Below are 17,034 nucleotides of genomic sequence, written 5' to 3'. Positions count from 1 at the left end.
GAAACACGCATATCTAACCATCTGAGGAAAGGGAACTATGACCTGCCACCTCATCTATAAAATCAAGGGGGCCAGAAAACGCACTTGACAAACTCTAGCACCCCTTCATGATAAAACATTCAACAGAATGGGAACAGAAGGAAGTGTCATCAACCTAACAAAGGGGAGGCATCTATGGAAAAACTCACAGTTAACATACTCAGTGATCAAAGACTGGATGCTTGCCACCTAAGATCAAGAACAAGACAAGGAGATCTGCTCTCGCCACTTCTATTCAACAATGTACTAGAGGTTCTAGCTAGAGCAATTAGGCAAGAAAAGAAATAAAAGGCATTCAGATTGAATAGGAAGAAGTTAAACTACCTCTGTTTGCAGATGACATGATGTTATACATAGAAAACCTTAAAGAATCCACAAAAAATTATTAGAGCTAGTAAACAACTTCAGCAAAGCTAAAGGATACAAACTCAACATATAAAAATCAACTGTATTTCTATACATTAACAATGAACAACCTGAAAATGAAATTAAAAAAGCAATTTCATTTACAATAGCACCAAAAAGAATAAAATACTCAGGAATAAATTTAACCAAAGAAGTACAAACCTGTATGCTGAAAACTGTAACACATTGTTGAAAGAAATTTTAAAAAATCTAAATAAATAGAAAGAAATCACAGATTCAAAGACTTAATATTCTTAAGATGGTAGCATTCCCCAAATTGATCTTTAGAGTTAATGCAATCCCTACTGAAATTTCGAATGCCAGTTTTGCATAAATGAACAAGCTGATGCTAAAATTTATACGCAAATGCAATGGTCTCCAAATAGCTGAAACAAACTTGAAAGAGAAGAATAAAGCTGGAGGACTCACACTTCCTGATTTTAATGCATACTACAATTATTAGGATATTACAGTGGCATGAAGATAGACATATTGATCAATGGCATAAAAATGAATGGCCAGAAATAAACCCATACATCTTATGGTTAACTGATTTTCAACAAGGGTGCTAAAGACATTCAATGGGACAAGAACAGTCTTGTCGACAAAAAATGGTGCCAAGACAACTGCATCTCCTCATGCAAAAGAATGAAGCTGAACCCCTACCTCACACCATGTATAAAAATTAACTCAAAATGGATCAAAGACCAAAATGTAAGGGCTAAAACCTTAAAACTCTTAGATGGAAAAATAGCAAAAATAGCTGTAAATCTGTGTGACCTTGGATTAGGCAACAGTTTCTTAGATACGACACCAAAAGCATAAGCATCAAAAGAAAAAGTAGATGAACTGAACTTCACGAGAATTAAAAACATTTGTGAGTCAACGGACACTATCAAGAAAGTGAAAAAGACAACCCACAGAATGGGAGAAAACATTTGAAAATCATGTATGTGATACAGATCTAACAGCTAGAATATACAAGGAACTCTTAGAACTCAATAAAAAGACAAACAGCCCAATAAACAAATGAGCAAAAGGCTTGAATATACATTTCTCCAAAGAAGACAGTACAAGTGACCAGTAAGTACATGAAAAGATGCTCTATATCAATAGTCATTAGGGAAATGCAAATCAAAACCACAATGAGACACTACTTCACATCCACTAAGATAGTTATAAAAAGAAAGAAGGAAAGAAAGAAAAGTGTTGGTGTGAATGTGGAGAAATTGGAACCCTCATACACTGCTGGTGGGAATGTAAAATGGTACAGCTGTTTCGGAAAACAGTTTGGTAGTTCCTCAAAAAAGTTAAACATAGCACTGCTGTATGAACCAGCAATTCCACTCTTAGCTATATATCCAAGAGAATAGAAAATACATGTTCACACCAAAACTAGGTGAACACATGAATATTCCTTGCAGCTTTATTTGTAATAGTCAAAAAGGGTACACAATCCAAATTATCGTCTTATCAACTGACAAATGGATAAACAAAATGTGGTATATCCACACAGTGGAATATTATTCAGCCATAAAAAGAAATGGAGTACAGATCTTCCTCAGCTTACGATGGGCTTATGTCCCAACAAACCTATCGTAAGTTGCAAATATCCTAAATAAAAAATGCATTTAGTATACCTAAGCTATGTCACATCCTCATAGCTTAGTTCAGCCTAACCATAAACGTGCTCAGAACACTTACAGTAGCCTAGAGTGGGGCAAAATCACCTAACACAAAGTCTATTTTATAATAAAGTGTTGAATATCTCTTGTAATTTATTGACTACTGTACAGAAAGTAAAAAACAGAATGGTTGCATGAGTATAGAATGGCTGTAAGTTTACCAGTTGTTTACCCATGTGATCATGTGGCTGACTGGAAGCTGCGGCTCGCCACCGCTGCCCAGCAGCATGAGAGTTTCATACCGCATGTTGCTAGTCTGGGAAAAGATCAAAATTCAAACTTCGAAGTATGGTTTCTACTGAACTTGTTCGTTGTTGCATTATCATAAAGTTGAACCATCGTAAATCGGGGACTGTCTATACTGTTCATGCTACAACACGAACAATCTTGAAAACATTATATTAAATAAAAGAAGCAAGACACAAAGGGCCGTATACTATATGATACCATTTATACGAAATGTTCCAAACAGGCAAATCCATAGAGATAGAAAGTGACTGCTGGGGACGAGGGGAGGAAGAATTGGGACTGATGCCAATAGATGCAGGGTTTCTTCTAGGGGGATGGAGATGCTCCAGAATTAGCTAGTGGTGACTGTTGCACAACACAGTGAATATACTAAAAATCACTGACATACACTTCCTAAAAACGGTAAATTTTATGTTAAATATGAATTATATCTCAATAATAAAAACAAAGGAGTTGGACAAGATGATGTGAGGTCTCTTCCTGCACTAACATTCTAGAAGTGTATAATTTACTTTCTGGTCATAAACTATCCAGCTAAGGAGAAAAGATCGTCTGCAACATTCTCTTAAACTGTGAAGGGAAGCAGTATCTGTGAGAATTATTATTAAGCTTTTTTTGTATTAAGCCTATATTAAGCTTTAAAAACTGTTTTAAAAATTAAATGGATTTCTTAAAAAAAAAAAGTTTTAAAATGTGTATACCTTTTGACCCAGAAATCACACCTCTAGGAATTCATCTAAAATATATACCAATGAAAGTTCACTAGCATAAACATAAGTGGGTGATCACCACAGCACTAGTTAGAGTAGTAAAAACCAGATAATGAGCTAAATGTCTGCTAATAGACGGCTAGTTAAATCAACTATGGTATAATCATATCATTGGATATAACACAGAATGGGTTAAAAAGAATGAGGTGGATCTACATGTATAGACACAGAATGACCCCTAGAACATGTCAGCAAATAAACTAAATACATCACAAAGCAATTACAAAACAGTTTCTGTCAACCTAGCACGTGAAAACAGTTAAATGAACTTCTTGCCATATTTGGAGTGTGTTAGGGTGGTCCAAATTAAAAATACAGACTGTTTCAAATAATGGAACTCCCTTTGGAGGGCCTGGTGACTCATTCACAGTAAGCCATCTTACAGACTAGTCAAAACTGAGGTCCATGTACCTGGCAGTTAGAAAAATGCTTGCCTCAGGTACCAGGATGTCATGGATAAAGAGGTGGATTCAAAAATAAGCCCAAAATCAAATGTCAAATTTAATCATGGTTCATGGTTCTTCTGAGGAGGTATATTAAGATCCCATTCTTATTTATTTTCTGTGAGAGTATGCGTGGACATGAAGAGTGGGGGTGGGGAGGGAGGGAATTTTTCCTTTTTCCTTTCACTTTACTGTATTTCTGTTTAACAACAAACTTGTGTTACTTCTATAGTTAAAAAGAATTCAAAGGCAGAGATCTAATAACTGAATCCAATAAGGTTGCTGAATACAAGGACAATATACAAAATTAATTGTATTTCTACATACCAACCATAAACAATTAGAAAAACTTAATAAACAATACCATCTACAATAGCAATACCTAGGAATGAATCTAGTGAAAGATGTAGAAGGCTTTTACATAATTGAAGGACATACTATGTTCATAATTTGGAAGATTCAATACTGTAAATATATTGATTCTCCCTAAAGTGATCTATAGATGCAATATAATCCCAATAAAAATCCTAGCAGGTATTTTTTGTGGAAATTCACAAGCTGACTTTAAAATTTATATGAAAATAGACAGGGCCAATAATATTCATGACAGTCTTGAAAAAGAACAAAGCTGGAGACTTTTACTATCGGAAATCAGATTTATTATAAAGCTACAATGCTTAAGATATGTGATATTCATGCAATGGAATCAAACAGACCAATGAAATTGAACAGAGTCCAGGAACAGATGCACACACATACGACTAGTTGATTTATGACACAGCAGATACTGAAGAGTGGGAAAAGGGTCTTTTCAACAAATGATGTTCTATCAACTGGATATCCATATGGGAAAAAAAGGAACACTGACCCCTACCTCACATCATATGCACCCACAAAAATCAACTCCAGAAAGACAGCAGACCTAAGTGTGAATGGTAAAACAATAAAGCTACTACAACACAGAGGAATATCTACCTTCATGACCTCAGGGCAGGCAAATAGTTCTTATATAGGACTAGCCGTAAAAGGCAAAGACTGTATTACAGAAAACAAAGAACTTCTGCTCATTAGAAAACAGCATTAGGTAAAAGGGCAAAAAGGCTACTCACCAAGTAGAAGGTATTTGTAATACATATATCTGGCAATGGACTTACACCAGAATATTGAAAACTTTTACCTATCAATAAGAAAATGTCTAGAATAGGCAAGAGATACTTCAGAAAAGATGATACCCAAATGGCCAATAAGCATATGAAGAGGTGCTCAACGTCACACGTCATTTAGAAAATGCAAATTAAAATCACAATAAGTTGCCACTATATATCCATGTGAATGGCTAAAATTAAAGAAATAGAAACAAATGGGACAATAAGTTCTGCTGAGGATAAGGAGCAACAGAACTCTCATGCCCTGTTGACAGAAGTGTAAACTGCTAGAAGCACTTTGGAAAACTGTTTATTAACTATCTATTTAAAGTTGAGCATAGACAGTATGACCCAGCAACTTGATTCCTTGGTATTTACCCATCAAAATATGTGTTCAACAAAAAACATATACAAGACTGTCCATAGCAGCCCTATTTGTAATAGCCAACTGGAGACAACCCAAATGTCCATCAATAGCAAAATGCATAGTCATATAATGGAATACTATACAGCAATGAAAATGAAATAAACTACTGCTGTATGTGATGACATGAGTGACTCACACAAAGATGATTTACTGAATGATTCCATTTATATAAGTCCAAGAAAAGACAAAATTAACCTATAGTGTTAGAAGTCAGGTGAGCAACTACCTTTGGGGATGGCAGAAACTGACAGGGGTCTGGAGGGGTCTTCTGGGAGTGCTGGTGATACTCTACTTTCTGATCTGGGTGACAGTTTACAAAGGTGTATTTATCCACTTTGAGAACATTCTCTGAGCTGTACACTCGAGATGCGCAACGACAGGCAAATCCTCTTTCTTTATACGCTCTTTCAACAAATGATGAGACCTCAGACTCTTAAGTGGAAAGAAAAGCACTCAAGAGGCTGTATGAAATGCTCTGGAGAAACAGCCTAAGGCTTCGTTTCCTGGGCAGTACATACACACTGCTCAAGTTAAGTTTTTTATCTCCTGTTTCTACACATGGCTTTTCTCTGCAGAATCAGAGTCAGCCACTAACAAGTTCTGGTGCAGGACAGTCTCTCTTCCCCTTTTCACTGATTTGCAAAGAAATAACAGCCACCCTATCAAGAAACACTGAAAAATCTCAGCTGTGACAGAAGTAAAACCTGGGCCTATTTTCTCATTTTATTTAGTTATAAAGGAATAATCACAGCCCAGAAACATTATAAAATGAAAAGGAAATTATTCTTAACATGAACCAAATTATTCTATCACTTTGATCTTTGCTATGCCAACCTTTTTCTCATATACATTTTTAACACGGTTGCAACTGTGACTGCACAGTGAAGAGCAGTCTATTCTTCTTTCAACATTACGTCAGAGAATTTTCCAGATTACTATATAGTCTCTTAAAACCACTATTTTTAACAACCACATAATATCTTAACAAATGGATGTTCCAAATTTACTTAGCTCCAATGTGGAGTATCTAGGATTTTCTAATTTTCCACCACTATAAGCCATGGTGTAATAGACTGCTTTCTTCAAGTAGCTTTTTCTACACTTCAGATTATTTCCTTAGGCTAGATTCCCAGATCAAAGAGAACGAACACATTTATGGCTCTAGATATATAGTCTTTGTCCACCATTTGATTCCCTTTTGAACATACTGTTTAAACAAAATTCTAATAAATTCTGGTCACTTAATTAAGATTTATAATCCATTCACTTCCAAGATAACTTGAGATGGCTAATAAAATAAAGATACATAAATAAGAATAATAAAAGTAATATAAATAGGTATAACAAAGTGGAGAAATACATATAGCCAACCAAATTAGGGGCTGGCAAACTATAGCCTGTAGGCCCAATCTGGCCCACCACCTGTTTTGGTAACTTTATGAAACTGGACCATGGCCATGCTCACATGTTTATGTGCTGTCTGAGGCTGCTTTCATGTTACAATGGCAGAGCTGAGTACTTAAACGACACAGATTGTACAGCCAGCAAAGCTTACAATACTTACTATCTGGCTTTTACAGAAAAAGCTTACCATTCTTTTAACTATCCATACTTATAGATTTTAATCTTAAATCGCAAAATTCCCCACCTATTCTGTTAAATTGATTCCATTTCCGGCCAGGATAGAGCAACAGTGATCTGACTTACTCTCCTGCCAGAAACAACAACAAAAGCAGACATGAATATGAAACAATGGGTTTCAAGACAATGGACATAAGGCAATGAAGGACAGTGATCAGCAAGGATATCAGACTTGACCTACCTATCAACTGACTTAACTAACATTTATAGAGCACTCCATCCAACAACACCAGATTATACATTATTTTTAAGGGCACAAGAACATTTACCAAAAGAGCCCATAATTGAAGCCACAAAACAAATCTCAATAAATTCAAAAGGATTCAAGTCATCCAAGGTATGTTCTCTGGCCACAATGGAATTAAATTGGAAATTTGTAACCAAGATATCTGGAAAATCCCTAAATGTTTGGAAACTAAATAATGGACTTCTAAATAACTCATGGGTCAAAAAGGAAATCAGAAAGTATTTTGATGTGAATGAAAATGAAAAGACAAGACATCATAATTTGTGGATGCTACTTAAGCAGAACTTAGTGGGGAAATTTATACATAACATGACGGTATACAAACAGAAAAGCCTTGAATGAATGTCTTCAAACTTCAACCTTAATGAAGAGCAAATGAACCCCAAAGTGAAACAGAAGAAAGGAAACAACAAAGATCACAGCGAAATTAATGAAATAGAAAACAGAAAAAGAGAGAAAGTCTATGAAAGCCAGTTCCTTGAGACCCAATAAAGCAGATAAACCTCTAGGCAAACTGATCAGGAAAAAAGAGAGAAGACACAAATCACCAACATTAGGAATGAGAGAGGTGACCCTCTATAGATTCTACAGAAGAAAAGGATGGTAAAGGAATATTATGAAGAACCTTATGCCTTACAGATTCAACAACTTAAATGAAATGGACAAATTCCTTGAAAAAACAAAGTACTAAAGCTCAATCAAGCAGAAATAGATAACCTGAATAGCTGTTTATATATTAGAGAATTAGAAATTTTAGTTAAGAAACCTTCCTATAAAGAAAACTCCAGGTCCAAATGGCTTCACTGGTGAATTCCATCAAACCCAAGAAAAAAATTATACCAACACTACACAAACTCTTACAGAAAACTGAAGAAGAGGAAATACTTCCCAACTTATTCTATGAAGCCAATGTTACTCTGATATCAAAACCAGGCAAAGATACTACAGAAGAGGAAACTATAGATCAATATCCCTCATGAACACAAATGCAAAAAAGTTCTTAACAAAATGCTAGCAAATTGAATTCAATAATACATAGAGTAATGCCTCAAGACCAAGGTTTATCCCAGGAATACAAGGTTGGTTAACAACTAAAAACCAGTCAAGCTCCAGGTCCACAGACTTAAAGAACTGCAGAGCTGGAAGAGATCATCAACCTGAACCCTTTCATTTCATAGATGAAGAAATGAGGCCCACAGAGCCACGATCACACAGCCAATTAGTTAGGCCTTAAGGCTGAAACTGGAGACCCGGCCAATAGCAGAAGCACACGTTACTGTATTTCATTATTCGATCACCACATATACTATTATTTTATTACCTTGAGAGGAAGTATAATGTGATGCTTTGGGAGTTAGAAAGTCCTGGATTTGAATCCCAACTCTGTCTCCTATAGACTTGGGATGTAATTCAACCTCTCTAAGCCTCATATCCTCATCTGCTAAATGGTGATAACAACGGTCTCTGCATGGCGGGCTGGTTGTGAGAATTAAACAAGATAACATAACTAATGTACTCACCAAAGCTCTGGGCCCCTCCCCACAAATATTACTACTACTACCCCCACATCACTGCTTATTACCACCAAATTGGGATTATGAGGATGTCAAGTTTAAGCTAGGAGCAAAGGAGAGAAACCACGCAGCCTAATTTCAGCAGACACTCCCTTAAAACCACCCAGACCCAGGAATCCCATTAAGGAGAAAGTCAGACTCTTGTTTGATTTGCCATTTCTGTCTCTGGTCTGGGCTCTCCTGGGAATGAAACCTTTATATGAGTGACCTGTTTGTTTCCTTTTGATATGTACACTGGTTGTCTGCTTCCAATTACCTGCTTTCCTGTCCACAGTGGAAAGGGCTTCAGGATGGCAGGAGAGAAGAGCTTCACGCGTCCCACTTTGTCTGTGAGTCCTCGGTACACCAGCTCCATATACTGCTCCCGGGTGAAAAAGCAACCGCGAATAGTCATGTTTGCACCCGAAACCATGTGATCTTGTATCAACCCAGCCAGTGGTTGGCCATCCTACAAACCAGAACAGACATAAGAAGAAGAACAAAGATGAATTTTGTCACACTCTAATTCCTAATCATCTGCCTGGAGGCTGCCTCCCCTTATATCCCCATGTTGTCCTGCCCCACAGCCTCCCTAGGCCAGCACTTGGGCCTCCCATCTTGAGGGCAAACTGCCTCCCAAAGCTCAGGACCAGGGCTCCCTGACTGGCTTCCACCTTTGCCATCTGCACACTGTTCTATATCAAAACTGCTTCAAATTAATCCAGTTCCCCAAGCCTTCTCTCCATAACGCCATCTGGTTCTAGTTACTCCAGCATATTTTTGGCATTTATGCATAAATTTGTTCTGGCTGCTGTTAGCTGTGTTCTTGTTTTTATACTTTGGTTTTATGCTTTAGTATTTTTCACACACTTCTGGCCTGGTTCTCCTCTAAATCAGTCATCCATTCAACAAATATTTATTGAGAGCCTACTGTACGCCTAGGCACTGGGTTAGATCTTCAACCTACTCCAGTGGACCAAACAGACACGATCCTTTATGATGAGAAAAGCTAGACGGTAAACAAATGACTGGATAAACAAATGATCGCAAAGAGTCTTAAATGCCATGGAGGAAAATAACAGAGTGAGTCATTGTATAGATTTGGGGGTGGGGGGTGGGGGGTATGGGTCTCTCTGAGGGGCAGTATCACAGCTAGGCCTGAGGAATCAATGAGTTGGAGTCCGCCAGTGCAGGGAGGTAGGGGTTTAGGCAGAAGTTCCTCCGAAGGCTCATGAGAGGGCCTTGATGTCCATGACTGCGGAAGGAAAGAATGTCCATCATTAGTGTCTCTTCCTAATGTGGCCTATGTTCATGGTGGGCCCTTAATCAAGGCTCTTATCTACCAGATGCCCAAACAAGGGCTCACATAAAAGCCTCAGTTTGGGTGGGGACATTCATCTCATTTGAGACTTTTCAAAGCCTTTCTGATCCCTAGTCTCCTGAACTTTATCTGTAGGGTCTGTGTTCATGGCAACATAACGCACACTAAAGTAAAAATAGCTGTGCTCACTGACATTCTTTAAGAAGTAGTTTTTGCAGCTATCCAATGTTTATGGGAACTTGAGAGAAATCTGTGTCTTGGATCTAAAGATTATTATCATTTGATTATTTGTTAAACAGTATCCAGTATTACGGCCATGTTTCATAAGTAAGGCTAAAGGAACTCAAAAATACAGCCATGGAGAAGCTCTAGGAATTTAACCACACATGCTAAAAAGGATGCTTGTCAAAGAATCTAAATACTGGGGCAATGCGCTCTAGGTAAACTCAAAACTAATTATTATAGATGGGCTGAAAAGGTGCTATCAATGGAGAGTAAGATCAGATGAAGCACATGGCCCTCTTACGAAGGCTCTGAGTTATGAACATGAATAAAAAATTATACTCTGCATCTTGTTCCAAAGACAAGGTCTTATTTCGCTCAGGGGAAAAACCCGAACGAGTATTACGCATCTGACTCATCCCACAGTCTTCGGGGACAGATACAGATTTTTCCTTTTGTTCTCTTCCTTTAAAGAACATAATTACAAGTTATGTGATCTATTCAGTGCCTTCTCCCTCTCCGTCCAGATTTTTCTGGGACTAGAAAATTACCTTAATGGCTAAATTGCTTTCAATGCAATAATCATGAATTCTAGGAAAGAATGCTGATTAAGGCAATTTACTAAGGGTCTACTTATAATTCTAAATTTCCTAAATCCTGCTTAGGATCAGAAAGACCATCTCTGAGTCAAAAACCCAGACGACTGTCAGCTATCCTATTCCACTTAATACCACAGCAAAATGACATTAGAATTAGTATCTTTGGTCAGGATGCTTAGAGAATTAGGGTATTCTATGACTTGAATTTTCTAGCTGACTAAATCAGAGTCAGGAAACTATGTTTCAAGCCTTGTTAAAAAAACTTTCCACAAAGCATTGGCCCTCAATAAATACAACAAATAGAAGGAAAAAAATTAATCCACAAAGAGACACATAAATGAAATGTTTAACTGTTTTTGCAGAAAAGAAACAGCTAAAGTTTCATTCATCTTTTCTTTTTTTTAAAAAAAGATTGGCACCTGAGCTAACAACTGTTGCCAATCTTCTTTTTTTTTGTACTTTTTCTCCCCAAATTCCCCTAGTACATAGTTGTATATTTTAGATGTGGGTCTTTCCAGTTGTGGCTCATCTCCTATTTTAAAAGAAAGAAGATAACACTCATTCTATTAAATATACACAACAATAAAATGTGCTTTAATCGAGCACTATGGTGAATTAAGGAAGAGAACCTCAAGAGGAAACAGAAGAAATGGAAAAATGAACAAAAGAGAAATGGAAACAAAGATACACCAAGAAAAATTACCAAAAAATGGTTTTCCTAGTTTAACAAAACCAGCTCTTGTCCCCTTAAGACTTTGCCACCAAAATACTTCAAGACATGTTACATTTTTATAACCATTAGCAAAAACAAGGATTCTACGTCTTGGCATTTACACTAAGGACTAAATGAAATTTATCCAGAATCAAAAGCTCTCCCACCTCCAATAAAAGAAATGCACTAAAAGTGAAATGAACCCTCAGGTCGTCCCCTAGAAGTTTTTTACTTCCTAAGAAACTAATTTATTGATCTGAGCTTTTTACCTGTGTTCTGCCTGCCTCCCAACCTAAACTCACAGGCGTGTGGGCTTGCGATGAGGCACACCTGGATTTAAACAGGCTGGCCCTTTGCAGGACACAATGTGAGCGTGGAGCCCCTATACTACCTTTTTCCATCAAAATCAAGAACAGAACGTTCAAGTTCATTGGTCTGAGAACTTGGGAGCACCCCAACTCCCCAATGCAGCCAACGTCCAGAGGTCACTCTGCCAGCAAAACCGACTATCTGCTGCTCCCTGCTAGCGTCCCCTGTGATGAAACGTGACACTGCCTCTAGAGAGTCAGAGAGCCAGTTCAGTCCTGGGAGCCACTTACTGCCACACGCCCTCACCCAGCCCCAGCCTCGCCTGTCAAGGGGGCTGATGACACACGAGGCTGAGTACGTGGGCTTGAGAGTCAAAGGTGCAGAGTTTGAGCCCTGGCCTCATCACTGGCTGGCAAGTTACTCACCAGTGTTTCCTCATCTGAAGATCGCACCTGCCTCACAAAGCTGTTGTGAGAACTAAAGAGAAGGTGTGCAAATTGCTTAGAGGAGTGCCTGATGCACAGGGGGTGCTCACTTGACTGGGGCTTTTATTGCCCCCACTACTACAGCTATGACTGGTCTGATTTACTCGAAAAGACAAAAAGCCAACTTTCAAATTAGTAAAATTATTTCCTCCTAATCATTAGTAAAAATTAGTAAAATATTTCTTCTACTTTCTGAGTGACCAGTGTGCGCCCTTAACCCCTCCTTTTACTTTCAGCCCCTTCACTACTCAATAGCTGGCTGACATGAGCAGAGAAGGGGAAAAAAGTTAAACTCAAACAATCGGTCCAGCGTGAAGCCACAGTGGTGTCTGGTGGGAAAAGAGGCTGGGACGCTTGGCCCCTGGCCACCAGCCTGATTCCCTGGGAGGCAAATGACTGACAAGGGAAGAGAAGTTCCCAGAAGAGGGCACTAATCGATGGTGGTCATCTCCGAGCAGCCTCCGGTGCTTCCCTGGATACAGGGGTCTCCATCTCTCCTGCGGAAGGGCAACACAGCCCACACGGGGGAAAAGAACAATACCCAGGAGATCTGGGAGCTCCTTGTCCTCAGCTGTGAGCCCTTGGGCAAGTTACACCACTTCCTCATGTGTAAATGTGGACACTGACAGCACCTACTCCAAGGACTGTGGGAGGCTGAAAGGAGAAGCCTCTGGAGTGCTTTGCACAGTGTCTGGCACTGAAACAGTGCTTGGCAAATGGCAGCCATAGTTCAGTATCATTATGACTACTAGTTCTTTCACACTCCACCAGGACCCAAGGGATTGATGTATAACTGTGAATTGCTGTGATGCCAAGGGCTTAGAAAGGAAGGGATGCAAAGAGGAGATGCCTTCTGGGTTAGAGGGGGATCTCATCTGGGCCCTTGGGGCCATGTTGTTTCTTAAAACAGAACTCAGAGGATCAAAGTCATCTGTGGACCATGGGGACCATCACAGTTGAGATGCTAATGCTTGCCAGAGGCTAATAAGTCATAGAATCCAAACAAAAGTCTGGAACACAAGACCTATTATGTAGCTACTAAGCTTGGCTTTCTGGGATGACTGTTACAATTTCTTCCTGACTTACGTTTTAAGAGGCAGCAGAGAGAGACTTTTCCCTGCCTCTAAACAACCAGAGGGCGGAAAACCCCACGTGGAAGAAGCCAGGACCCCCTGTTTCACATGTCCCTGCCCTGCAGCCACCCACGGACCCCAGGAGCTGGCGAGGGCCCAGACCTGAAGTGCCAAGCTGCACGGCGATGACCGTGGAACAGCCTCAAGGGCAGACCTACCTTGGGAACAAGGTACTGCTGATCCGTGCAGGCCAGGACGTAGGCCTCGGCCCGGCCCAGTTCACTCTGGGGGAAGTGGGCGTTCATCTCGTCTCCATCAAAGTCGGCGTTATAAGCCTTGCAGTTGGCATAGTGGAGCCGGAGGACTTTCTCTTCGGGCAGGATGCGGGCGTGGTGCGCCTGGATGGAGGGTCTGTGCAGGGTGGGCTGTCGGTTCAGTAAGAGAATGTCCCCATTTTTCACATGCCGGCACACCTGGCGCAGAGTGGAGAACAGGGAGGTGAGCAGCACAACCTCAGTGTCATTGCTACATTCCAAGGGCTCCCTTCAGCCTGACCTGAGTGTGGCTTCTGTCTGTCTAATGTCTTATTCAACTAAATCAAAGGGGAATTTTTATTCTGGAGTAAAACTCTAAAAATCTTTGAGAAATAGCTACTAGCCCAGCAATGCCCTGATCCAGGGTCTGGGCTCAGAGATATAAGCAACAGATGAGGCAACAGGGCCCTGTCCAGTAATCTCTTTTTCAGAGATGTCTGGCCTTTTCAGGGTCTTGAATTCCTCTGAGAATTAATCTGAAGAAAGAAATGGACACAAACGAAGACAGCATATCCGCACATAACTGTAAAACCCCCAAGCTTGAAAGGACTTGGCAGACCTCTAGAAACACCCCCAAAATCACATGTGAGTATGTTATTCCAAATAATTCCATGTTTTATAAATAGCTGGCCCAACCTTATACAGGAGAGCCAGGACTGGAAGACAGCGGTCTTGACTCCCAGTTCAGTGCTCTCTGAAAACACCTTATTGCACTTAAAAAATTAGTAAGAAGTTTAAATTGCCACAGCCTTTTGGGAAAGCAATTTGTCAAAAGATTTTAGAACATTTAAAACTTATTTCCTTCAGCTTTTCAGAAGAAAAAGAGTGTCAGTGCAAGGTTATATAAACATGTGTGTTTATGCAGCAGAGTTTACAGTGGCAAAACTGGAAATAACCTGGCTGCCCTTCAGAAGAGGCATAGGTGAATATCATGGTTTTCACTGTGGAATATTATGCAATGATGAAAAAGGCTGAGTTGAATCTATACTAGTCCTAGTCCTGAAGTGATGGCAATAATGTAGTCCAGTAAAGAAAAAAACATCCAGGTGCCATTTAAAGTGACAGAATGAGGCAATTTAAAACCCAACCCAACTCTGTACATGTTTATACACACAAAGGAAAATGGTGCTTGGATCCTCACCCAGCTGCTACTATGGTCTCCTCAGGGACAGGGGCACATAGGGAAGGAGAGCAAGGCACAGACTGTCACATTTATCCATCTTCGTACTGCTCATCTTACAACGAGCATGTATTACTTCCATACAATTCTAAAAAGAGATCTTCAACTATTTTTAAAGAAAGCACAAACTATTGCACAAGAGGTATGCTCATTGTGAGGGAAAAAGAAAATACAAACTGAAGGAAGAGAATGAAAACCACAAGTAATTTACTCCTTAAAGATAATCCTCATTCACAATTTTCTTCCTTACCAACATGCCCGTGGTCATGTCTTCCTGACGGAACACCTCCTCCCACAAAGCTGACTTTAGTCTAAGGCTCATTAAGCCTTTTACTGCCCTTTATCTTACGTTACATTAACCACTGAGCTGCCTGAATGATGAACAGAAATGCTACTTTACAAAACAAATGCATGAAGGCACTGCTACCCCAGCCATTCTGCAGCACCACCCCCGTCAGCCCAGGGGGCTTCCAGAGCCTTGGTCACACCTCCTCCCACCCCATCTCCTCTAAATCACAGCAGACAACCGGTTGGCAGTAACCAGTTACTCCAAGTCTAGTTCCTTCTTATGTTTTCTACATTTATGAAGCTGCATCAGAAGGCTAGTTACAGATGGAGGCTAGAGGTGAGTAAGAGATGCTCTCTACGTTCCTGTTCACTGGGCTGAAAGTTTCCTCCAGCTCAGGGAAGCAGGGAGCAAAGTCCTTACATTCTAAAAGCCAGTCCCAAAAGCATCTAGCGTGGTCAGTCTTTCTGCTCCCCGAGGAATTCAAACCTTCTCCTTCTCTGCCCCCACCATCCACGTTTCCAAGGAGACCTGAACTCTGAGAATTCCCATGAGCGTCTGCTCAGGGCATGTCATGGAGCCCAAACTGACTTTCAAGGTCTTATTTCTTTAGCCTCTCAAGGGAGAGGCTGCCGGGACCTGTGGCTCAGGCCCAAAACCCCAGGATGGGCCTCGGATCTGAGTCTCGCAAATTTGAGACATCCTCCAGCATAAGCAAACCCCACAGCTGGGAAGGCATGCAGGCCAGTCTGGCAGGCACCAGCCAATCCAAACAGAAACCCTGGAGCACGGGGCGCTCCCCTCGCCAAGCCAAACCCGAGGCCCTTCCTTTTCCTTGTCTCTAAATAAATACTGCAGTGAAAATTAGCATGCCCCAGTGCCCGGGTCAGAGTTTTCAGAGGCAGACCTGGAGCCAAAGATCAGCCTCTGGCTGACTGCTGGGCCAGGAAACAAGACTTGGCCATCCTGGTCACTTCCCCCTCAATTTATAAGGCCCAAGGGACGGTCAGAGGTCTCACACCTCCCAGGGGAAATGCGTCCTTTCGTCACCCTTTCCCCCTTGCACCCAGCCTGTGCTTCGTCCTTACCTGGAGCACAGTCTCTCCTTCGTCACGTCACCCGGCCCTTTAGCTCTGTCCTGATCTATATGCAACACATTAACCAGAGTCTTTAAAAATTACAAATAAATAAGTGCACATGTGCTTGACTATATGTATAAGTAAGTGTTATATACAACACTAGTGAGATTTTGGAAAATAATCATCCTTAGTCCCAGGTCCTGATGTAAGAACTGCTTTGCCTTCATAAAACCCCTGTCTTTGCCCCAGGGTCCTACGTGGCCCTATGCCTCAGAGCCTCCCGCACCTTAACCTGGATCCGTCTACTCCACGGGGGCTTCTGCAGTGCCTCCTACACGCTGGTGCTGGGAAGAGCGGGAACAGAACTCTCCGCCCTTGTCCTCATGGTATTTAGGAACGAGAGGGTGGACAAAGGGGTGTACACACAGCAACACACAATGCAATGAGAGCCACGAGGGGCGAGGGCCAAGGGATAAGGATGTGGCGGGAACACAACAGGGGGGACCTCATGTAAGTTTTGAGAGTGGCAAACTGCAGTTCACAGGCTGGCCACCTTTTCGTAAACAGTTGTTTTGGAAGACAGCCACGCCCACTCGTTTACAGACTGCCTGTGGCTGCTTGAGTAGTTGCAACAGAGATCACATGGCCCACAAATCCTAAAATATTTACTCTCTGGCCCTTTGCTGAGCCCTGCCCTAGAGGAAAGAGGGCTCTGAGACCTGAAGGACTAGCAGGAGTTAGCCGGGGAGTCTGGCGGAGGGCCAGGTGTTCCAGGCAGGGGACAGCAAGGGCAAGGCCTGAGGGAAGAAAGAGCCCTGTATCAATGGGCACCGGCTGAAGAGGGAAGGGC

General features: G+C 40.9%; 1 protein-coding gene across 3 annotated transcripts in view; it reads right to left on the bottom strand.

Moving 5' to 3' along the window:
• POLR1A (RNA polymerase I subunit A) overlaps positions 1 to 17,034 on the bottom strand; it is a 77,519-nt gene that overhangs the window by 32,800 nt on the left and 27,685 nt on the right. For all 3 annotated transcript variants that reach the window (XR_002805851.2, XM_070235162.1, XM_001916192.6), the window contains exons 13-14: positions 13,544 to 13,798; positions 8,882 to 9,073 (exon numbers count right to left, since the gene is read on the bottom strand). Coding sequence is in view for 2 of the 3 variants with exons in the window: in XM_070235162.1 (XP_070091263.1) it covers positions 8,882 to 9,073; positions 13,544 to 13,798 (447 nt within the window). In the remaining variant the exon portion in view is untranslated. The remainder of the gene's footprint in view (positions 1 to 8,881; positions 9,074 to 13,543; positions 13,799 to 17,034) is intronic.

Source organism: Equus caballus, chromosome 15 (genome assembly GCF_041296265.1).
Source record: "Equus caballus isolate H_3958 breed thoroughbred chromosome 15, TB-T2T, whole genome shotgun sequence".
Taxonomy (NCBI): Eukaryota; Metazoa; Chordata; class Mammalia; order Perissodactyla; family Equidae; genus Equus; species Equus caballus.
The sequence above is the reverse complement of the archived record's forward strand: the minus strand, read 5'-3'. Positions and strand labels throughout refer to the sequence as shown.